At 34.5% G+C, this 24,859-nt stretch overlaps 1 protein-coding gene and 1 long non-coding RNA gene across 2 annotated transcripts in view; one reads left to right on the top strand and one right to left on the bottom strand.

Moving 5' to 3' along the window:
* Positions 1-3,975: 3,975 nt before the first annotated feature.
* The window catches only part of LOC125678927 (hemicentin-2-like), a 136,008-nt gene continuing 115,124 nt past the window's right edge, over positions 3,976-24,859 (bottom strand). Inside the window, exons 14-17 of the mRNA XM_056145654.1 lie at positions 24,546-24,584; positions 9,619-9,654; positions 8,034-8,137; positions 3,976-5,794 (exon numbers count right to left, since the gene is read on the bottom strand). Of these exons, the coding sequence (XP_056001629.1) occupies positions 5,630-5,794; positions 8,034-8,137; positions 9,619-9,654; positions 24,546-24,584 (344 nt within the window). The 3' untranslated portion in view covers positions 3,976-5,629. The remainder of the gene's footprint in view (positions 5,795-8,033; positions 8,138-9,618; positions 9,655-24,545; positions 24,585-24,859) is intronic.
* On the top strand, positions 14,480-16,564 carry LOC130051322 (uncharacterized). The gene is made up of 2 exons (XR_008799788.1): positions 14,480-14,705; positions 15,355-16,564. It is a non-coding gene; the product is annotated as an uncharacterized LOC130051322 (long non-coding RNA).

Below are 24,859 nucleotides of genomic sequence, written 5' to 3'. Positions count from 1 at the left end.
GCAGACATTTTCACCTGTCAGCTCCAGGGACTGGTATACAGCACCAAATGTAAATGTAATGTAATGAAAATGCAACCGACCAGACCGGGATTCGAACCCGGGTCCCCTGAATCTCTAGTCAGGTGCTCTACCAACTGAGCTAACTGGCCACCGGCGATCGAACCCGGCTGACCACTACATGTCAATACATTATACATGTGGTCTAAACAATTTTTGAAATCGTGAAAATTAAATTGTCTGTTTTCTTCTTCTGAGTATCAGATAGAATGCATAAGGTTACATGTTACGAGTGTATCAAATATTTAATATTCTATACTACTACAGTTTAAATGCTCTTATACTCGTATGCATTATTTTCTACAACCAACAGTTGGCAACTGTACATGACTCTGACCAGAAAACAAAATATGGATTAATAAAGTGCAACATAATTCGAAGTACACGTACCTGTAAAAATTGATTCACCATGGCAATTTCCTACCGGAATACATATAATCTTCTCCACTCAAACTGTTTAGCGGTTATTTACCTTGTTTGGCCTTAAAGGTTTTCTTCCAAAGCTTTGCAAAGTTCACAACGGTTTTTCGTGAAAGGGACCATGCCTTTGTCAACAACTTTCACTCAGAAAAACATGCAAGTTCTCGTTAGTAACCTTGACTATTAAAACACAGATATTGCATGCTGTATTCAGCGTGTTTGGTGCGAGTCCTATTCACAAACTAAACAGTGTCTAGGTTAGAAACTTATCTCAAATTAGGCACATGGTAATAAACAGAGATTTAAGTGAAAAATTTATAAAAACTAGAAGCGTGTTTCAATTAAGAAAACAAATCTAGATGGAAAACGTTATATGAAAAAATGTAATGGTGAGGGATTGGAACCCGGTCGTTTTAAAAAAGAAAACACCTTTACATATAAAAGTCGACGACCTTACCCACTGAACCACGCAGTAGACCATACATTGCTGTAGAAAATTATTTTCTCCTTTAGTGCCCTCGTCCGAAAATAGATATTTTCTTGACTCTTTGATAAGAAAACAAAACAGAAAAAGTGAATAGGTTGGTTGCGTTCGTTACAAGATCGCTTTTAATAAGCAAACATCAAATCAACAAAGCTGAAAAATCACTAATGAAAGCATGTGAATTCAAAACCGAAAATGTGCTGGGTGGGAGGGAAGGCTAAGGCACATAAATACAAGAGCGACCTTTGTTTCTTGTAACGAACTTCACACTGCCCGAAAACTGACCAGATGAAGCGGAAAGCTGTATTTCTTATGTTATCTTTATTGTCACTTTTAATTACTTATTAGACATACTCAAATAAATATTTCAGGATTGTTAGTTTTGAAATAAAGTACATACAATTATAATCATTGTGTGTTTCTATAGTAGATTCTATAAAGATTAGCCAGTTTGGGTATGATTAATATTTTTTCTCAATTTGTAAGTGATTATACACTACAGATCATATGATACTGCGGATTCTTCTATTCTATGGGTAAAAAACGGTTCTAGAGGTAAAACTCGACAGACTCAGCAAGGTACATACAAGTGTGTTGACTTCCCTACTTGTATTGTACGTATTAGTAGTGTGTGGTCATCCCTGCTTAATACTGCCAGAGTGTGTGGTCAACCCTGCTCTGGATTTGGTGTCTTTTAGCTGCAAGTGTGCAGACATCCCTGCTTGTTGCTGCGCCTGTCTTGTGGTAGAGCTCTGATGTGCGGACATCCCTGACAGTGTCTCTGATTAGAACCGGTATTAATATAGTGATAGGTGTGCGGTCATCCCTGCCTATCACTGCGCAAGGGCAGGTGTGCGGACAGCCCTGCTTGTCCTTGTGGAAGTGCGCTGGTGTGTGTAATTCCCTGCCAGTGCACTTGTTCGCTACCAGTCAATAGATCCTATTCTGCGCAGTACAACTGATTAAGTCTGCGCATTATACATATTTGCAGCATTTCAGGGCTATCCGTTTCTATCACGGGTACGAGCCCGCGGGGCTTCACAGGCAGTGACCTTCCTTGCACATGCTGATATCTATATTTTCCTCCATGTTTTAAAAGGAAGTCAGCCATTATGACGATGTAGAGTACCTCCTTAAGGTATATGTTGGCACGCTGGTGTAATAAACTGTTTGACAGTGTATGGAAACTAATTAGCGTCCTACCTTTAAATTTTCTTATTTCATGGTATACTAGTATATTTTCGTAATTTTGGTATTTTATTTTGGGTCAAGTTTGCATTCCTCAGGTCATATTCGTTCATCTTCACGGGAAAAGTTATTGTTATCAACTATTCTTAAACCATATTTACTTATGCAAGAATAAAGTAAACGTTACCGGTCTTTTCATTTGAAACAAAGTGTTGAACATAATCTAGGAATCAACCAAACCTGGGTACAACACAGAAATTGTTTCTCATAATTTATGTAGTACAAGTCCTTCTGATCCCAAGTTCTGTTGACAGCGAGTTCTTTTTATACAATGAAACTTGTGCTTCGGGAGAAGCTGGACTTATTTCAGTCCCAGCATACAAACGGGCTTCCTGATACGTTTTGTTGCATGCCTTGTGGACCAGGATTTAAGTTAGTTTTTGGTGTCATATACACACTGCCTCCCCGTTACATTTTGGTAGCATTATTAAAAACTGACCAAGATTCCATACTAGAGATCTTGTCGGGATCACATTGAATCCCTTCTGCTGAAACAAGAAAACCCTAAGACTGCACTACTACACACATGGGTCTATTACAGTTCCAAGTTCTACATTTGGAATTTCAAATGCGCTTAGTTGGTATGAAAGACTAAGTAACTACTTTTAAGAGGTCTAAATTGGGAGAAATGTGTTATCTTGATGACAAAATTGTTTTTGGTTCCAGTTTTGAACAGATGTTTTCCGCCACACTCAACAATTTTTCAGTTAATAGAAATTTAAATGAAAGAAAGCAAAAGTGAGCAAGCTCACATACCCCACGCTCCAAAATTGCTTTACAATGTCTCACATAATGAATGTTAATGCTATATCTACTGCAAGAACAGGACAGACGGGCTCGAAATTCTAAGTTCAAAAGGGGTATAACTCCCAGAAAAATTACTGAATCAGAATTTCATAGTAATATGCACATCTACAGTGTATCCTTATTAAATACAAAGTTTCACGAAATGCTGTTGAGCGGTCTCAGAGGAGTTGCGCTGACAAGAAAGGGACTGACGGACGAGTCAAAAACATTATAGTCTTTGAAAGGTCAAGATAAGCCAATTTGACCCTCAAGCCATCCAAGTGCGAGTTATTTTAAGAAAAGGTCTCTTTCTTGGGTCATATTGAACAAGGGGTTCACTGTAATCTCAACAAGATCTTTAGTATTGAACCTTGGCCAGTTCCCGTATAATAATGCTACTCAGGTTCAGATTTTCTTAGAACTTGCAAGCTATTATAGGCACTTCATTCCAGATTTTTCAACAGTTGTGAGTTCCCTTACAAATCTTACTACTATCTAGAAAAAGGACTAAGTTTCAGCATACCTCTGTACTTCAAGCTGCATTTGACAAACTTAAGAAATTGCTTTCTTCTGCTCCCATTTTGGCATATCCAGATAACAATTTTAGATTCAGACACTGGTATACATGTAGGTAATGTATTGTCACAGGTTCAAAATGGTGAAGAAAGAGTTGTAGCTAACTGCACACCTAACAAGCATCAAATCAAGTACTGGACAACACACAAGCAGTTGTTGCCATTATATACATTAGGCAGTATACACACTTTCTCTGGGGTGGATATGTCAAGACTGACCATGCATCATTGATTTCGCTCAAGAATTTTAAGAACCCTGAAGAGATATTGGCTAGGTGGCTTTCCATTGTTTATCTCACAGGCCAGCCAGTTGTTGCAAACATCAGGATTGTCCAGATTGTCATGTTAAGAATCCCAGTTGTAAGGAGTGTATGCCTGTTAATAAGGAGTCTTATAAAGACTTAATAAAGAGACAGTCAGTTTTATTTAATCAAAAAATAAGAAAAATACATAAATTACAAAAATATCATATTCATTATCAAACAATATATATGCAGCAAAACTAGTAAATACAAAAGCTTAAAAAGCAACAAAAATCAATTAATGAAATAATTCAAACTTCAACTTAGTCGATTGGAATGTCAGCATTAATCATGGTGATACATATTCAATAAATGACCATTATGTAAAGTATTCCTATCAAAATTCCTCCTCTATCAAACCATTTCTCTTCTTTCTTTCTCTCAAATAATTTTATCATGCTGAATAATAGTCAATTACAGTATAATTATTTTTCTTGTGCATTGGACTGTAGTAATGAAGATTGTCAACAAGATAAATCATATAATCAAAAATACTTTTTATATAAATAGACATTTGCAAAAAAAAAAAAAAAGGGGGGGGGACTCTTGGTTCCAACAATGATAATCCTTACATAAGAAAGATGACATTTCTAATATTCTGACATAAAATGTCTATTTTTGTGTGCATGTCTTCTTTAAGAACTATACTCCAAACAATTGTAGATCCCTACAATATGTTCTAGCATCAGAACCAAGGGTCCATAAATTACACAATCTGGTAGAAGCTTTTCTCTTTATTAATATATATACTTTGTCCAATGTCCAGGAGGCAAGATTTTTTTTAAAATAACACAGTTTCACTATACGAGCCATATAACCCCATCTTAGCACCAAACTCCCTGAACCACGAGCCATAACGTTTCACACTTTTTGCCATGTGCTCAGTTTGGTTATTTTACATCAGGAGTCAAGTATCTCTACACCAGGATTTGATATAAGCAATCTCACATGGAGTTCGATTTCACCACTGAAAGAGTGATACAAACTCTTAATTATTTCATATACAGCGTATATTTTCTCGTGTTTTCCCCCAGAATGACATAAAAAAAAGTTGTTTTGTTTGCATATATAAGATTTTAGAGTCCAAATTCGTTGTGATTTGATGCATGACATAAATATCTTATAAAACATACCCAGAAGACTCAGATAAACATTCTAAACTTTCTTCTTTTTAAAAAAATATAGATGAAAATTAAAAATGCTCTTTGTTAATATTTCTTTAATAGATGACTCAAACCTTCAAGAAACATGTCAGTTAGAAAAAAAAAATTAGACAAATATATCTATATAAAATTGTAATGAAATGGCAAAAATTCAAAAATAATGTGAATTTTTTAAATTTGAACCAAGCCCAATAAAAATTAAATTGAATCCGATCAGAATTACAAAAATTGGTAATACAACACACTTTAATTAGAAAACTTAATATTGTCTTTTTGTAAAATTTTGGTTAAGTCGTATTCAATGAATTTTGATTTCCAAGTTCAGGACCATTATAGTAAAATCATCAACAAATTGATTGTAGGAAAAATAAGGTTGATTCATTCAGTACCAATGGTGCTAATAATCACCATATTCAAATAAAATTATATTAATATTTATCAAAACTATACGCAATATCATATGCACATTGAATAGGAGCAGACAGCATTGTAAGCCAATCTTAATAAAATTATGGAAGACAGTTAATTATGGAAGACAGATCACATATTTTAGTAGACTTATATCAATAAATCTACATATTAATACACTGATTGTTATTTCTCTTTCTTTCCCCCTTCAGCTGTCTTCTGTGAGGAAGGCGGGAATGGAAACTCCACAGTGGCATAATCTGTTTTCTCCTCTTCTCCATGAATCACCGATTTTCTGTTATCTGCTTTTGCATCAAACTGAACTTCCACATAAAGAAGTCCATCTTGGTTCTGAAATTAATAATTATATATAGATATGATGTGATAAATGTACACAGTTCTGGGACAGTTCGATTTGTTTGTAGCATGTGTCCTTAAAAGTGGGCAAAATAGCATGACATTTAAATAAACTCATAGTGGGGATCTACACACACACACACACGCCAATTAACTTTCCCAATTTCACCCTTTGGAATTTTTAAAAACCATATTTTCCTATTTTGAAATATTTTGTTTTCTGTCTGCCATATTCAATTTGGAAATAAATCATGAAAGCTTTCCAGTCAAAGTATCAATGTGCGATTCACCATGGGTGCGACACAAAGCAGCATCAAAGTAACTTGAAAAGTGGAAGGCTGATTCCCAATTTTTGGAATGGTTATAACAACGTCCAAGAATAGATCACCTTATGCATAATGTTGACTGCAATTCAGAAATGAATTCTGTGAACCAAATTTGAGGTTTTATTTAAGCTTTATAAAATTGCCAATAATAGTAAGTAAGTATCGGTTCCCTTAACTTTGTCTTGTAAATGTCTAAAAATAAAGCATGATAAAAAAAAACTTCGCCTTGGGAAAAGGTCCTACGCAATATACCAACACTACTCGACTAAATGGCCCGGTTCTTCAAAAGTTGAACCTTATCAATGGCCTTAACATCGCTGTTGTCTCTTGTACTACTTTTGCGGACATTTTTTCTAAGACTCGTGTGTTTACAATCAGTGTACATTCTGCTGATTGAGTAATATCATAATAATTAAACCAATCAACGAGAAGAATACAATGAGGAAATGCTGACTGTTATGTAAAGTTCAAAGTCAAAACTGGATATTCTGGAAAATAAGATTTGTAAATGGTGAAATTTATTGAACAAGCTAAAAATTACCGGAAGCAGAGAATTGTTAGAGAGAATGGATTTTTCAGGTCCAGAAAGCTGAATCCTGCTTTACAGTGGAGAAAAATTATGACGGAGTTGAAGGGCGTTTCTATACCAAAGACGGGATCCTTATACGAAAATGATGACCACCTGATGCCCCACCAGATGAAGTATGGCGGGTCGTTCACCAGATAGTGATCCCAGTGATATATCGCAGGGACACCATGCGTTTGGCTCACGATACACCCATGACAGGTCATTTAGGAGTCAATAAGACTTGTAACAGAATTTTGAGTAATTCTTATTGCCCCAAGTTGAGAAAGGCTGTTTCTCAATTTCACAAGTTTTGTCGTGTTTGCCAGATGGTAAGGTAAACCTAATCAGAAAATTCAATTTGCCCCTCTCCAACACATTCCAGCTTTTGAAGAATCTTTTAGTCGAGTGTTGGTAGATTGTGTAGGACCTTTGCCAAAGACTAGGTCAGGGAACCAGTATTTACTTACCGTACTATCATCTTGGCACACTGATTTTGACTGCAGATAACTCCGTTTACCTGATCAGGATATAGGGCTCACGGTGGGTGTGATTGGTCAACAGGGGATGCTTACTCCTCCTAAGCACCTGATCCCACCTCTGGTGTGTCCAGGGGTCCGTGTTTGCCCAACTATCTATTTTGTATTGCTTGTAGGAGTTCATGTTTTGAATTATGGAGAATTAAGTTTTCATTTTCATTCAAACTACATATGTAATACATTTGTATTGACACCTGTGACCTAGATTTTTGTCGCTTCTATATAATGATAATATAACACTGTTTTGCTGTAAATATTATATAACCATGTCTTTCATGAAAGGAGAAGATAACGAACAGTGATCGATCTCATAACTCCTATAAGCAATACAAAATAGAGAGTTGGGTGTTGGGCAAACATGGACCTCGGGATATATAAGAGGTGAGATCAGGTGCCTAGGAGGAGTAAGCATCCCCTGTCGACCGGTCACACCCGCCGTGAGCCCTATGTTCCGGAAGCTTTATTTTTAGCATACATTGTGAATTCTGTGATTTGAAGACAAGCACTTGTAAAACTGTATCAAGTATTCATTAAGAATCATTAAGCTATATCTGGGGACTACAGGAATTACTTTGATTGGAATTGACAGTCGATTTGTGACAGTTTTGTGTGTGAATTCAGCTCGACATTCAACCAGCATCGGACACTGAATTATTGTATACATATCGTAAGTTAGTAATTTGTTACTGATAAATTTTTCTATGAAAAATTGTAAACTTTTTTGTTAAATCTTTGAATTGACTTTGTGATTGATTTCTGCTGCTCACAGGGTTTGTTCTGACTCATAACAAGCTACAACTTACTTTATATCCTCTTTGTTCTTGTTTTGGTGGGCGATTCTCTCCTGTGTTGGAGTATACATCATCACCTCTCTGTTTCATTGCAATGTCCTCAGAATTTTCATATACTACAAAAAGATTATGAAATTGGATCTTTAATAAAAAGGAACTTTCTGTCCGTGTATTTGAAATGTAGCGGGAATGTATCTACATGTATATGCACATCATTTATATTTTATTTTATATATTCACCTGTCTCTGACATATTGTACGACCTTCATTTAGTTGTTTATTTACATGCAAGTCTTATTTTAAAGTTTCTGCATACCCACATGTTCAATTATCAAAAAAATCTCAAACTTTCGTAACCTTAATTGTCATTGCATAATTATCCGAAAGTCCATAATTTAATCTCTACGGTTGGTACTAAAATATGGGTAAAGTTTATACCTTCAGGAGAGGGCATTGTAAATTTTAAGAACTTGTGCTCAATTCTTTTGTTATAACATCCAGACAATAAAATATGTTCAAATCAACCCTTAGGAATCTTGCTTAATTTAGCTTTTGTTCTATTTATGTATACTATCCTGTGTGAAGTCTGCATATACCAAATTTATGTTATTATGTTTCTGATGAGCCGTTTGGCTCAAGAATAATAAAGAACTAGAACTAATCTATTCATTATATTCAAAGTTATGATTTTCTATTGTCCTAATATAGTATAAATACCCTAATTTTTGTTAGCCAGTTGAGGGATTTAGAAAGCATTAATTTGTTGGAAGTATCTCGCTTTAGATTCAGGCTTATTGGGTATTTACAAGGTTGCACCAGTCCTTGTCTTTCTCTGATGGCTCCTGTTAAATTATTTTATACCCCAAAACCTAAAAGTTAGTTAAATAAATATATAACTTAAATAGGGGTTTCCATTTTTTGTAGGACTTTACCCCTGTCTAAGTAGGATAACTTGTCCCTACCCTGGGTTGGAGGTTGGTTTATCATATTATGTATATCTATAGTCAGAGACAGGATTTTTCCTTACCATTTTGTATCATTATTGAACCTTTTAATTATTTTTCTTCTATGTATGTTTTTAAATAAATGTTGTCTGTTGAACTGTGTTGTCATTACGGCTGACTCAAGGAGTGAAATACAGCAGATATTAACATACTCGAAAATAAGACCAAACAAAATTCAAATCTAAAAGAACCTGAAATAATCTAATTTAGGTGTGGGTGACCAATTATATCAAACAATATCAAAACGGTCAAACCCTCCTATTACAGAAATATACATGAGGGTATGAACTGTGACACATTAGCGCTTCATGAAAAGTAATCTGGCATGAAGCATTGCTGCTTTTACCCTCATGTATTTCCACTTGGGTAATTTTTGGCATCCGGAATATTTGGTGGATTTTTCTTACGGATTAATTTGAAATCTTAGTGCATTATTCATTTGCACAATTTAATGCAACAAGTGTAACATTTATATATTGAATAGGATTATTGCCATTTCTAGTTTTAGACTGCCAAAAAAAGCCAACATTTCAGGCACACCAAAATTGCCCATGGCCAATATATGATATGTGACTGGCTGGTAACAAACATACCATCTGGTACTTCCTGCTTCAGTTTCTGCTTTTTACCTGAAATAACATATATCTAATATTAATATTCTAATCAAACATTCACATGTGAGTGTTTTGCACAGAATGCATACATAGACCTTTTGTTGGCGCATCATGTTTATATATACTCACAACTACCCCGGTGCTTTCCTTTAATCTTAAAAATCTTTTTCTTTACCTCTGAACATCAAGGAGGTAAATGTTTGCATGATTATTATGATCATTTACAGGGGCTAAGCCCGTGTTGGGCCCGAACTCTGTGATACCATAAATATCTATATTTATGGTATCACAGAGTTTGGGCCCAAAACGGGCTTAGCCCCTATGTGATCAATGAGCCCTTTTGAAGTCTTATCTGAAGGACCGCCCCATTAAGTTGCCTCTTATGAGATGGAAGGGGTACTGAAAACTTATTGTAACCTGAAAATAACTTGGTATTTTTTTTTTATTACTATTTATTTACTTATTTTTGGTTTTCAAGAATTTTAGACAATTCCGACAAGCTATCTTTATAACCCCCCCCCCCCCCCCCCCCCGCATCCCACTGGACTTTGAAAAACGATACTTCTTTTAATTATAGCTCGCGTCGCTTCGCAATGCGACAAGGTCGCACCAATGATTACACATATGAGTAACGTGATTTGCTCTTCATCAGCTGAAAAAAGATGAGTATTACCCATAATGCTTCTAGAAAAATGACGCCGTCACTGCGGTATACTTCATTGACAATCCCGTAACTAAAATAATTAGATTGTTTAGAAAGTACCATAAACGTTTTTAAATTCCAGACAAGCTTTCTCATAGCTTCGAACGTTTTGTTTTTGCTTGCATGGTTTGAGAGAAGAAGAAAAAAAATTGCAGCTAATATGACATCACAATGTAACTATTTACATCCACCGCGTTAAAGCAATACAAGCTGTAACTGATGGTAAATAAATTGAAAAATAAAAAAATCAATATATGCACCCAGGGGTGCATGAGCTGAGTTGCATGGGATACATTGTAAAGTACGTCAGGAATGATATGGCATATTCATAATTGTGAAGAACTAATTTCAGTTTTAAACTTTTCGAGTTACTGTCCAGAAACCATATTTGTCTGAAGTTTTCAATCTATTTTCGGTCACTGTTACCTTGACCTCTGACCTTTTTTCTCCAAAATCAATAGGGGCCTTGCTTTGCTGGTATCCAACAATATATCCAAGTTTCATTTGATTCAAATTAAAAAAATTTGAATTATCCTCCGGAAACCAAATTTTTTTGGAATTCTAAATCCATTTTTGGTCACTGTGACCTTGACCTTTGACCTATTTTCTCCAAAATCCTTACCTGGTACATAACAATATCTTTAAGTATCATTTGATTCGGATTAAACTTTCTGAGTTATCATCCGGAAACCAATATTTCTGAAATTTTCAATCTATTTTTGGTCACTGACCTTGACCTTTGACCATTTTTCTCCAAAATCAATAGGGGTCTTCCTTACCTGGTACCCAACAATATATCAAAGTTTCATTTGATTAGATTGTAAACTTTTCGAGTTATCATCCTGAAACCAATTGTTGACGCCCAACCGCATCATCAAACCAATAGCCGAGTTCAACTTCATTGCAACTCGGCTAACAACAAATATTTAACATATTTTTGATTAAATACATACAACTTAATAGAATCAGAGTGAATCTGAAGCAATAAACCCGTCCAATCAGCAGAAAATGTCAATTCATGAATCATTGTCATCCTGTCAGTAATTCCTGCTCGTAATCTCCAATGTGCATTGACTCGTTGGTCACCAGTTTGGAAAAAAGCGAAAAAGGGGCACTGAACATGTGTCAGATTTGTAAACAGTTTAACATGCCAATTTTGTAGAAAATTCACTATCAAAATTTCATTTGAGTTGCACATTTGCGTAATTGTTGCTTTCTTACACTTATAGTGCTTCTTGTCATTCATGAAACGATGTAATATTTTAAAACAAACGCCACGTGTAGTTTCCATCTTTGTATATCGGGTCTCAGCAACCCGATTATGTTCGGCAATCATCGTTCCCATGTTTGTGTATACGACACAATGGCGGTTTATACAAAACGCTCATTGTAGGTGTGCTCTCAAACAATATTCCCTTGTTTATTTTGTTGAATTTTTCTTTAGAACTTGGGGATTATACATGTATCAGTTATATCGATAGGAGGTAAATGATTCATAATTAGATAGTTGAAAAAATACCGTCAGTTACAGCTTGTATTGCTTTAAATAAAGAGGCAGATAAAATGTCTATAAGTCGTGTTGCAAGATGCTGATGGGCTTCGCTCGTCTCAACGGTCACACCGTACAACATATTAGATTTATTCTAAATTTTAACAAATTTTTACCATCAAGTTACAATCCTCATAATGTTTTCTATCCACTGGGCAGTTTTAAATGTACCATAATATCTTTCGAGTAAATCACATCAGAATTCAAAATTGTGGGGGTAGCACAAGACATATCACAAAAAGCTCGTAGAATGAAAGTGAGAACCTCATAAGTTTCCAGAACTTGTACTTGTGTAATTGTGCATTATATATGCAATGAAATATGTTCGAATTAACTAAAAAATAAAAATCAAACCATGATATATATAAGATAATACTGTCTCCAACAAAAAAACCCCAAACAACCCCAGAACCAACCCCCCCCCACCCCCACCCCAAAAACAAACAATAAATATAAGTATACATATAAAGTAGTTTTAGTTACAAAAGCCAAACATGATTTTACTTTTCATATAATTGTAATTTCAAATTGTGTACTGTGACAACATAAATTTACTTTTTGGAATAAAAAAAATTCAGATGTACATGTACATGTGCAAGGTTTAGTCTCATAAGATTTCACAAAAAAATGCAGTGATTATATCTAATAGACATAATAATTATGAATATAATACGCCAGTTTCTCGATAAGAGCTCCCCTGTGTAGGAGGTACATTTAGTAAAACTTTGAGGGCCTATGTGGGACAGATTGAACCTACTGTCAGTGAGGAAGACGATAAAATGTCCCTTAGCCAAAATAACTGGAAATTTTCCATTGAAATAAAATTGAAAATCAATTGAAATAGCAGTTATCATTGAAATACCAGTATTTTATCAGTGATTTGCTTTTGGGGCTCATTAGAACAGTTATTTCATGACCATTGAAATACCTGTTTTTGGATAAATGTACTTTCAATACCTTAAATTTACCAGTGAAACACAAGTTTTTCTTAAAACTTGATAATCAATGCTATAAATATACATTGTTACACCAGTTAATTTCTATTACAGTTTTTCTGTTTTCAATGGTGAAGCATATCTTAGTCTAGTCAATCTAAAAGTTATATAAAAGTTTCCATCCTCTAAACCTTTCATCAGAAATTGACATTGATATAATTGATCACAAATTTTCCCTGAGACAGGGACTTTTGGACCAAGGTCATTTTGGAAAGGTCAAGGTCACTCGGAACATATACCTTATGTAAGTAAAAGTTTTTGAAGTTATGAATATTGACACCAAAATAACTAACCCCCCCCCCCCCGTAAAAAAAAGTTTAAAAATCCTAGTTAATAATTCTCAAAAACACGGCAACCCCCCCCCCCTTCATCCTTCATTTAAAATGCTGCTGCGTATCAACGTAGTAAACCCCCAACACCCCCCCAAAATGCAACATACTTTATAATGGGTGGCTCCCTCCCTCCCCCGGCCACTCTTTTTTTATTTTTGTAGTAGTGAGTGGGAAGATTAGGTAGAGGTTATGAGTATTGGCCCCATGTATTAAATGACTCTCTCTCTCTCTCTCTCTCTCTCTCTCTCTCTCTCTCTCTCTCTCTCTCTTAAACACAAGCTATATGATTTTCAAAGAAGTCGATATCGAGAATATTAAAATCTGGTAGGTCCCCCCTCTGAAAAAACAGTAGATTAAATAGATATCGGTAAATCGGCTGTTTCTTTCGACACCATTCCTGGATCCGCCCTTGATCCTCTCGCTTCTTCAGGTTGCTCGCGCAGACTCCACATGACGTCATTTAAGGCGTTTGAATGTCTTTCAACGCGGAGTGTTGGACGAGTGAATATATTTGATCAACATTGTTTGCAGCGATATATTATACAGATGACAGGAAAATAGAAGTGGTCCATTCTAAGAAGTGAATCGGTTGGAAAATGCAAACAAACATTCACAACTTTCAACTTGTTGTATAGAGACTGACAAAATGTAGCTACTTGATGATGCGCGGGGCGGGAGAGTTGGATTCAGAGACGCGATGTCGACTACGATGTGTGTGAACAAAGGTAAGCATTTCTTTCGTATAAATTTCAAGCGCAATCACATGGGCCTGTCACGAATTTGATCCTTCTCTATATAGACTATACAATAAATTATAGTGCGGGGGTCTAAATTTTGCAGCCCTTCACCGGCAATGGTGACGTCTCCATATGGTAAAAACATAGCGCAGATTTCAATTCACTGCGATGATTTACATGGATGTCGTTAGACGAAAATATCGAGATTAAAGGTGTGTTTCTTAATTAGATCTTAGGAGTCGGCAGTTTTATCTGTAAGGGTGTACAATATAAATAACAAACACTAAGCTCTTCGCGATCGAAGCGACAGGAATGCAACCCAATTTTGGCAAAACACAACACGCGGCCCGGTATGATTTAACTAATATGACAGTGGAAATGTCCCACCTGATTTCTGGAACGACCACGGTAAATAACGTTGACAATTTAGATTTATGAAACATCACAATGTGTAATATACATAATATATTTTTGAAAATATATTTCTAGACTGCCCTGACTATAGTTTTATTTCTACATGTTACATAAATGTGGGGAAAAATACTCGTCTTATGATTCTTTTATTTTATTTTATTTCTTATTTTTGTAGATTAAGCTTGATGAATCCTACAACCTGTTAATAGATGCGAGCAAGATTACCAGGCGGCGCCGGACTTGGACTTGTTGCTGCATTATTTTACTCCGACAGATCTGGTAGCACACTCGACAGCAATAGGATTGAGATCGTCAATACTATACAGCTAATTCAAGGTATAGTAGACTATGAATCCTAAATCATATTCAATATTAAATTTGGAATATTGACACAATTTGAGATACAGTTGTTGTCTTCGGACAGGCTGCATTTTTAAAAAGTTTCTTCACTGATAAGTTCTATAGTATTTTACAAATTTTGCCCTTAAGTCAATTGATAAGCTTTTCCCCTTTAGAATTTATTAAGCTATTAATATAACAATAATACACATGAAATATCTGATCTGTTCATGGATTTACTATATTGTATCTTGTGAAGTCAAAGTCAACCACTGTCATTTTACTACCATGTTTTATTTAAATTCTTTCTATTGTTTGATCATTTCCTTTATAGCTCTTGCAGGTCTTTTATTAGTATATTATCAATGATTATTAGCACAAACATTGCACAGCACATAGAAACTATATGTAATTTTGTGCTTTATAAATGAATAAAATAATAAATAATAATATATATATATATATATATATATATGGCCCCTAGAGGCACTGTCAGTTGTCTTGATAAATAGTGTGTGTATATATATATATATATATATATATATATATATCTGTGTGTGTGAAGTAATTACTGCAGTTCACTACAGCTCGAAGATCTTGTTATCACTAATTCATTAAACTTAAACGAAACCTTTTTATTTTACAGAATACTTACAAAAGCAGTTCAAATGTGATAATGCCACACCCCTCATAAAAAGAAAATGCCTGGACATTGCCAGAAGCCCGAAATTGATTGATTCAGTGTTACATTGAATTTAAAGGACGTGTATTAGACTTGAAATCTGCACAATGGACTTTTCCTTGTTGTGCCGACATTTCTTAAATGTGAACTGTAGCACACTCGTGCTTGTTGCTCCAATGGAAGCAGCCATTTCGGGCATAGTAAGATCCAGATTGGACCAGAAACAATTTTTGTTCCGGAATTTAAAAGCAGTCGGGGGTTTTGAGTCCAGGTCGGTCGGGCAACGGGAAACGGACATAAACTTGAAGAAACAGGCTTTAGAGGAATACACCAAAAAATGTGAAAGAAAATTGTATTTATGACATAATACATTTTGATGTATGCTTTCATCATTTTGTTGATGGCAGTGATCAACTGTTGAATGTTCAAGTCCAGTTTTATATTTTTTAAACAATGTTGTAGAATAAGCAGCAAAAAGAATGTGCATTTACCTGATCATGTACCATTTGCTTTTCAACTTTCTATGTATGTGTTTTTTGCTTCATTCTATTTTGTACAATTCATGAGTTTGCATAGAACATGAGTTTACACACATGTGGAAATTTGTTTTATTGGTATTTCAAATGCCAAGTACAAAATAATTTGACTTGTAGTGGGTTGTGAAAACAAAAAATTGATTCTATTTTTCTTTATTGTTATATTTGTATTTCATTACATTGTCAACAAAATTTCATTAATCAGTTTTCCTGTTAATAGTAAATAATTAAAAAAAAAAAGAAAAGATTTTTCAATGGAGTTTTAATGTATATTTATGAGCTATTATTTATTTTTCCATTGATTTTACAGTTAATTTTGATGTCATTTAACTGGCTCAAGCTCATTTACATATTTCGCTTATTTCAATGAAGTTTCAATTGAGTCTCAATGGAGTTTCACTGCATTTTCAATGAAAACTGGAAAATCACTGGCTCAAGCTCATTTACATAATTCGCGTATTTCAATGAGGTTTCAATTGAGTCTCAATGGAGTTTCACTGCATTTTCAATGAAAACTGGAAAATCAATGCTTTTTCTAGGTTAGAATTGTATTGCTAGTTTTATTTGAATTTGTGATACTGGTATAACACTGTTCTTTCAATGGTCAGAATAAAACTACAAAAGTAATGGAAATTTAATGCCATTCTTTTTTCTAAGGGGTATTAAAAGCGACTTCTCTTTAAATATGTAAATGTTGGAAATACAAAATACTATTGAAAGAAATATTTTACTTGAGCAGAAACATAAAAACAATGTCATATTTGAAAGTAATATATCCTGGATATGACACCTATGACCAACAAAATTACATAATATAGTAAGAATTCCATGTATTTAAAGTAGGTCCTTAGTCCTTAAAATTGTATGTAATTTCATGAAAAGACACAGATAATGATTCCTTATCACCTTGGTAAACTGTTTGTCAAAAATAAAGGAAATCTATTGCATTATGGACTTGATAAATAATTGAATGAAAACAAAGTTATTGTCCTTGGATTCAATATTTTGAAACATATCATTGACTATTCAAATATAACTAAGAAGTTTGAAATATTTTATGGCTAACAAGATTTTTTACAATAACTATTGAAAAAGATTCCAACAAAATTTATGTTCCTATCATTAAATTATTGACTTTGCAAAATCCTATGACGTCACACGAGTGTGGAACTACGTTAATTACTCCCTGAATACTTATCACTTACTTAGTTTGTGTATCAGTTGAATTCGGGGGATGAAACAGCATATGAGAGACTTACTGAGTATACATTCACTTAAGCAGTGATGAATATTCGTCCCACTCCCGCATGTAAACAAGTTCTTTCGCGCCTTACTATGTATGAGAGTTCTTCAAAGGGAAATAACTCGAACATATCTCGAAACCGGCGTATTGTGTATTTCCCTGATTTTCTGTGTACTTTTTATTTAGTACTTATTTATTCACGTTCATTATTTATTTTAAATCAATTTATTTTCTTAACGCCAAACTATCAACTCAACTTTATGACAAATGGGATGATTTCAACTCCTCCATCGTCAACTTCCCATATTCATGCAGCAATATTCCATTATCACCTGCATATGGTGTTTACATCTCTCAACTGATTTGATATGCAAGAGCTTGTTCTGCGTATAGTAAGTTTTTAAATCGAAGCAGGCTACTGACAAACAAGTTGATGGTGCAGGGGTTCCAACAGTTTTGTTTAAAGTCAGCATTTCACAAATTCCGTTATAACGATCTAGTTTGCCAATACAACCTATAATCCGGTCAAATGCTGTCTGACGTGTTTCATACCGATTGTTAAGCCGTTCTTGGCACACTGATCTTGACTACCGATAACTCTTGAACGGTTTACCTGATCAAGATATAGGGCTCATGGCGGGTGTGACCGGTCGGCGGGGGATGCTTATTCCTTCTGGGCACCCGGTCCCGCCTCTGGTGTGTCCGGGGGTCCATGTTTGCCCAACTCTTTATTTTGTATTGCTTATAGGAGTTATGAGATTAATCACTGTTCATTTCTTCGCCTTTCATTCATTACGATAGGTATTTTCATTTATGCATTTAAAAAATATATACATGTAATTTATCATTTTTATTTCTTTTTCCTGATAACACTATTCCTTACTATAAACTTAGTAATGAAAAACAAAACTATTTACAATGGTGACAGTATCAGGATGAATTTTGTCAAAAAAATATATAAACATTTAAATGCGTCTCAGATTTTTATTTTTTAAATCCCCATTGGGTACCCCAATTTGAAGCTTGAAAGAGTTTTCCCCCGTAAGTATTTCCATAGTTTACAGTAAACAAAACTCCAAGCTGGAGATTTCCTCAGCCTCATAAGCGACGTCATTTCTACTGGTGAACTAAAATGATTTTATTTCTGAAAGCGCTCTTTAGCACTGTTGGAAACCTGTATATCAAATTAAAGTGGAGAAAATACTAAATGTATCTGGCATTGTGACTTTTATGCAACCTCAACAAGAAAAGTGAAAAATTAGGGTGAAAACTACCTACTTTATGCAGTTTATCAACATGATGAATTTTGCATCTGTAATAAAATGTTTGTAATCATTTTGTTCTGCAGATTCTCAGGAGTCTTTTTGTAACAAGTAACAATTTCATGCACCTTTGTTGTTCAGAAAAAAACTGCTGATAAATTAAGTGAGACTTTTATTACCTTTAATAATTTCGGCGTATTTCATGCGAACAAACTTGGCGTGTATTTCATTTCAAATAGGAGTATGTAAAAATCAGTATCATAAGAAAATATTATACATTTTTGATCAATAAAGAAATTCTTTCTTAAACTCTGTTACGTTTGTAGTGATTGACTGAGTAAACATAATCCATTTCTGTGTTTTAAAAAACACTGTTTTGTGTAGAGTCACATAGCATTACGTAATGACGTGATTTGACTTGTGGATGCTATATATGGGCATATGCAAATAACTTGTTGAAACTTCAGTGCATCAAACATGGCGCAGAAATATGAATTAAGAGAAATTGGAATATATCGAAATTGTTAACAAGAGGCCCATGGGCCACATCACTCACCTAAGTCACCTTGATCCATAGCTAAAAGATTTCCCATGTATATTTGCATGTAAAGCTTTAGTCCCTATTGTGGCCCCAACCTACCCCTGGGAACATAGCAGGCCATGACTTTTACAAACTTGAATCTGCACTATGTCAGGAAGCTTTCATGTAAATGTAAACTTCTTGGCCTAATGGTTCTTGAGAAGAAGATTTTTAAAGATTTTCCCTATATATTAGTATGTAAAATTTTGATCCCCCTATTGTGGCCCCAACCTACCCCCGGGAGGCATGATATTAACAAACTTGAATCTGCACTATGTCTGGAAGCTTTCATGTAAATTTGTACTTTCCTAGTCCAGTGATTCTTGAGAAAAAGATTTTTAAAGATTTTCCCTATTAATTCCCATGTAAAACTTTGATCCCCTATTGTGGCCCCATCCTACCCCTGGGGGCCATGATTTTAACAAACTTTAATCTGCCCTATCTCAAGAAGCTTTCATGTAAATCTTAGCTCTTCTAGCCAAGTGGTTCTTGAGAAGAAATTTTTTAAAGATTTCCCCTATTTATTCCCATATAAAATTTGATGCCCTATTGTGGCCCAAACCTACCACCGGGGGCCATGATTTGAACAAACTTGAATCTGCACTATGTCAGGAAGCTTTCATGTAAATCCTCTGGCCTAGTGGTTCTTGAGAGGAAGATTTTTAAATGACCCACCCTATTTTTGCATTTTTGTGATCATCTACCCTTTGAAGGGGGCATGGCCCTTCCTTTGAACAAACTTGAAAACCTTTCATCTAAGGACGCTTTGTGCCAAGTTTAGTTGAAATTGGCTCAATGGTTCTGGAGAAGAAGATAAAAATGTGAAAAGTTTACAACGAAGACAAATTTTGATCAGACAAGCTCACTTGAGCCTTCGGACAGTAGAATAAAGCCTCACAAATTGTAAGTTATATATTGACTAAGAAACATAGAATCTATATCATTTTAAGAAAGTTAGCAAATGTAGAGGGAGTGTATCACTACTGCAATTGCACCATTAAGGACATCCTAAGGAGTTGTAGCCTACGCACCCCCCACCTCCAAGAAAAAAGTCAGAGAGGGCTACATTATTCGGCGTCAAGTGAATTTTGGTCGAAAAAATATAGGACATACCTCAGAAATATAGCATCTTTATCTCAGAAATATAGGAATATATAGGACACAAAATGACACATTTGGGAAGCTAACATAAAATGCTTAAATCAGTGATTATGATGGTTAAGGCACTAGGTACTGTTCTGTATCTGCGTCAATTCATATGCCATAATACATATCTTAATCTGATTAATCTGAATCTACTTCAGTTAAAACCAGCATTCCGGAAACTTTGTTTTATCCTCAGGCATTTCTACACAAAGTCTTGTTAAAACTCAGCCTGAAACAAAACACTTGTTAGAACATGGGACAGCTTCATCTGTAGGACTGTTTGACTTCCCGCAAGGAAGAAAAACAAATCCAGCAGGTAAAGCTGGAATAGTTGGACTGGGCAGGGTCGCCACACCTGAAAGAAAGGTGAATTTTGAAGTAAATGTTGTATAGTTACAAACAGATGACACAAATTGTTTGTAATATACAGAACTGGTTTTGCTTCAGAATCCAACATTTCTTGCTTACCCTAAAATATAAGAATTTATAGGAATTTCACAGGAATATACACAGGCAAATGTGCCTCACGTGAATTTCACGTGAAATTCACATGAACCTTTCACGTGAAATTCACGTAAATTTCATGTGAATTTCACGTGAAAAGTGATTCACGTGAAATTCACGTTAATATGTCCACATGAATTTCACGTGAATCCCTTTTCACGTGAAATTCACGTTAAAATATTCACATGAATTTCACGTGAACAGCAATTCACATGAAATTCACGTAAAAAGCATTATATCACTTTTCACATTAGTTCCTTGCGAAAATTTTAATGTGATTTGATTTTCGCAAGGAAATAATGTAAACGTTGATTCACGTGAATTTCACGTGAAAAGATTCACACGAATTTCATGTGAAATTTCTTCATGTGAAATTCACACGAACAATTTCACACGAATTTCACGTGAAAAGCTATTTACGTTAAAAATTTCACAAGAAAAGCGATTAAAGTGAAATATTCACACTTCTTAATATATTCAAGCGAAAAAATAAATAAAATTAAGGTAAAATATAAAACGATATGGAGATTAGGCAATTCAAAAGTTAGAGTACATTTATAAAATGTAGGTAAACGACCAATAAAGTAGATCCTGCTCACGCCTCCCTCTCCTCGTTCATTTGCGAAATTATTAACTTGCATTGTAGTTCTGTACGCAGTATGATTACATGTACTTTCCACACCTGATTTCTCTCATTTCCCATTATTTTTTCTCTTAAGAATTAAAATATAAATTAAATCTCCCATCATCATAGATATTAATGAAAGCATATTTTCCAACTACTTGAAGAATCACTATATTGATAGAGTTAGAATATGCAACTTCAAAACCACGAAATTTTCTAAACATGGAAAATTACTATTTTACAGTAAAATCAGAAAGAACTATGAATTAAAACTAATAAGACCATTTGAAATTTCCATTTGTGAGAGTAGTACGTTTTAAATAGCTAAGAATATTTGCCCACCCTTTAGAAATTGAAACTGGTGAATATTCAAAACCATGCATTCCAAAAGATTGTTGTTTTGGTCAGTTTTGTAAAACTACTGAAGATGAGTTAAATTTTTTATCTCGCTGCTTTATGATGTTAGTAACAGGCTACTTGTCGGGGTGCACTTGGGCTGTTTACATACATGTGTTTTGAGGGTCGTATTGTGCAGATGGGAAAAAATGCCATGATATTGTTTTCCGCTGTCGGTAGTTTGGCATCAATTTTAATTACGCCCCCCCCCCCTCCTTATTAGATACATCGAGAATAATTACCGGTGTGATACCTTGGAAGCTGGTGTATGCATAAAGTTAGACCTACTGGAAATTGCTGATATACGCATGTAGAAATGAAAATTTTCTATCAGCCGTATAGCCGTATTCACTATCCCGAATTTGTAGATCGTCAATCAAAAGGAAAACACAGATTTCTAGCACTCGGAAGAAAGCGAAAAACATAAACAATCCTTAACATTACTGTCCATGTATATTTAGATAACTTTTAAAAAATATCTATAAAGCTTTACACTACAGTTAGATTCCGGTAATATTTACAAGACTGCGACGTCACACTCGCGTAAGCCGTCTGACGTATGCAAGACAGCGAATGTGAAAGTACATAGAAACTCTACAGGTAAGATGAGATTGAGCATTGTAATTATAAATGTTCAGTGTAAATTCAAGCCATTAGGCTTATTACATTTATGTGATCTAAAGTTCCTAATGCAACCGCTTATTTCAGACTGATGAGAATTACTTTAGACGGGGTACGTCAACGAATAGGCACGGCAGCGAAAATACGGAAGTCACTTCGGGGACGTGTCGCAGAATCGCATAACTCTACACGGTTTGTTAATCTTTCCTTATTCATCAGAGAACATGGTAATCGTAATTCAGAACATAATTTTTATAATTTAATTGATCTATATATTGATTAGGGGTGCTAAGTAATGTTCTATATTACCTTCATAGAGGCATCATCGAGATCAGGCACGTTGAAGGGGGGGGGGGGGGGGGGGGGTGATGTGTAACAATGTCCATCGATTGTTATATATATCGTAATGCCAATAAAATGTATATATATATTGGTTGCTCCCCCCTTTAACTATAGTTTTAAATGAGAAGAATGTAAGCTTGAAAGCTCTATCAATGTCAATCGTTTCATTTTAATAGCTGCAGAACTAGCTCTCTGAAAAAATATTTTGACATAACAGAGATATGTCAAAATATTTTTTCAGAGAGCTACAGTTCTGCAGCTATCATTTTAAGCAATGCATTTATATAGATTTAATCTAGATAATGAGGAATGCAAAGTCATTTTCAAATCGCCTCTGGATTAGAACATGACAATTTGAAAACATATTCCATGACTTCCTTCTGTATCTTGTATAATAATTCTATTCTATTCTGTATGATGATATATAAAAGGTTATGTTTCTTTCAAACACAAATTATTGATAATTTTGCAACTTTTTTTTTCTTCGTTTCTGCTACATCTATGTGCAATTTCATTCATAGTACAGTATGTGTACATAAGGCTTAAAGACCCATCTCATGACCGTACGGTCAGTGAAAATGTAGGCGGAGCCTAATCTAAACAGATGTTATTTACCTGGAGTGGCCAGGGTCTACCAAGGTGTTAATTGCTATATCCCATGGCACTCAAAGAAATACACAGAGACAGTAGAAATCTACCTGTCCATGCTTTTTTATAGTTTTGATATACACAGGACCTGTCTCAGGGACCTCTGCAGAGTTTCTGTGGTCATAGTGTTTGAATAATGGTTGTATTCCTAAGGGTAGCTGACACACATTCTACACCCACCCCTCTTTCTCTCTCTCTCTGTCATTGACTCAATGAATAATTTCTGTTATAAATATAGAGGTATCATAAATTGATGACATAAATTATTTCAATAGGCTACAAGTTTTAAAACTTATTGTGCAAATTATTGTTTGATTTCTGATTGTGTAATTTATAATACATGTACAGGTATATAGAGGGGGGAAAATTACAATTATATTGAAATTGCATTGTTCAGGGGCCTTTCTAAAAACAATTGAATTACAAGAAAATAGCAGTTGTGGACAGGTCCTTTTGTATATTGAACAGTCCTTCTAATGCATAAATATTTCTTTTTCAGAGATTAAAAGAAAGAAAAAAAGACAATGAAGACAACCATGTAAAAACAAATTCAATCAATTAAATTATCAGCAGATTGAAAGCAGATTTGTACTCCTTTTTGTGTTCATCTGAACCCGAGATTCAGAGTATCAAAATATCCATGTATGATTTAACGTTATAAAGTTTATGTGAAATTCACGTGAATTTTATGTGAATTTCGAATTTCACGTGATTTTTTTTCCGTGTGAATTCACATTTGATGCTCTTTTAACGTGAATTTCACATAGAAATTTTCACGTGAAATTCATGTGAATTTCACGTGAGGCACATTTGCCTGTGTAGGATTTTTTGTGGAAATATAGGAATTTATAGGAAACTTGATGCCCTGCATTATTGCATCTAGTTCAGGATATATCTAAAAGGTTAGGTTAGGTTTCCTTAAAAGAAGGTAAAACTCCAATGTCAAGGTCACAATTTTAAAAACTTTGGTATAAAAAAAAATGAATTTGTCTCAAGGAATGCATAATATTATATTAATGAAATATGAGAGCTCCATCGATCAATATTCAAAGTTATGAGAAGAAGGCTTAAGTTTTGAAATTTGGATAAAACTCCAAGGTCAAGGTCACAAGGTCAAAGATCACATACGAAATGTAAGGCCTTACAATAAGGAATCTATATGTAAATTATGAAAGCCCTACCTTGAATAGATAAGGAGATATTGAATACGTTAAGTTAGGCTTTCTTAAAAGTTATCCTGACAAACACCTACCTTTCTTCTGTTTAGTCTTTTCTTCTTTTTTAAGGAAGCCTGTTGATTAAATGCAAACATTAGTCAAAGTTGCACAAAAACAAACTTTAATTGCCTAACATTATAAGCGAAAATTTGTTCTTGTGTTCTTGAACTAGAACTATTTTCGAACTTCGTGAACAGTTCAATAATCTTCGTAAGAAATCTAGTTCCTAAATGGCTCTTAGGAACCAATAAAGAACTGTTCACAAACTCCGAAATTTCTTAAAGTGTTATTAAAATGTTCTTGAACAAATAAAGAATAGATTAAGAATTAAAGTCTTCTTAAGTAATTC

This window comes from Ostrea edulis, chromosome 1, assembly GCF_947568905.1.
Source record: "Ostrea edulis chromosome 1, xbOstEdul1.1, whole genome shotgun sequence".
Classification (NCBI taxonomy): domain Eukaryota; kingdom Metazoa; phylum Mollusca; class Bivalvia; order Ostreida; family Ostreidae; genus Ostrea; species Ostrea edulis.
The sequence above is the reverse complement of the archived record's forward strand: the minus strand, read 5'-3'. Positions and strand labels throughout refer to the sequence as shown.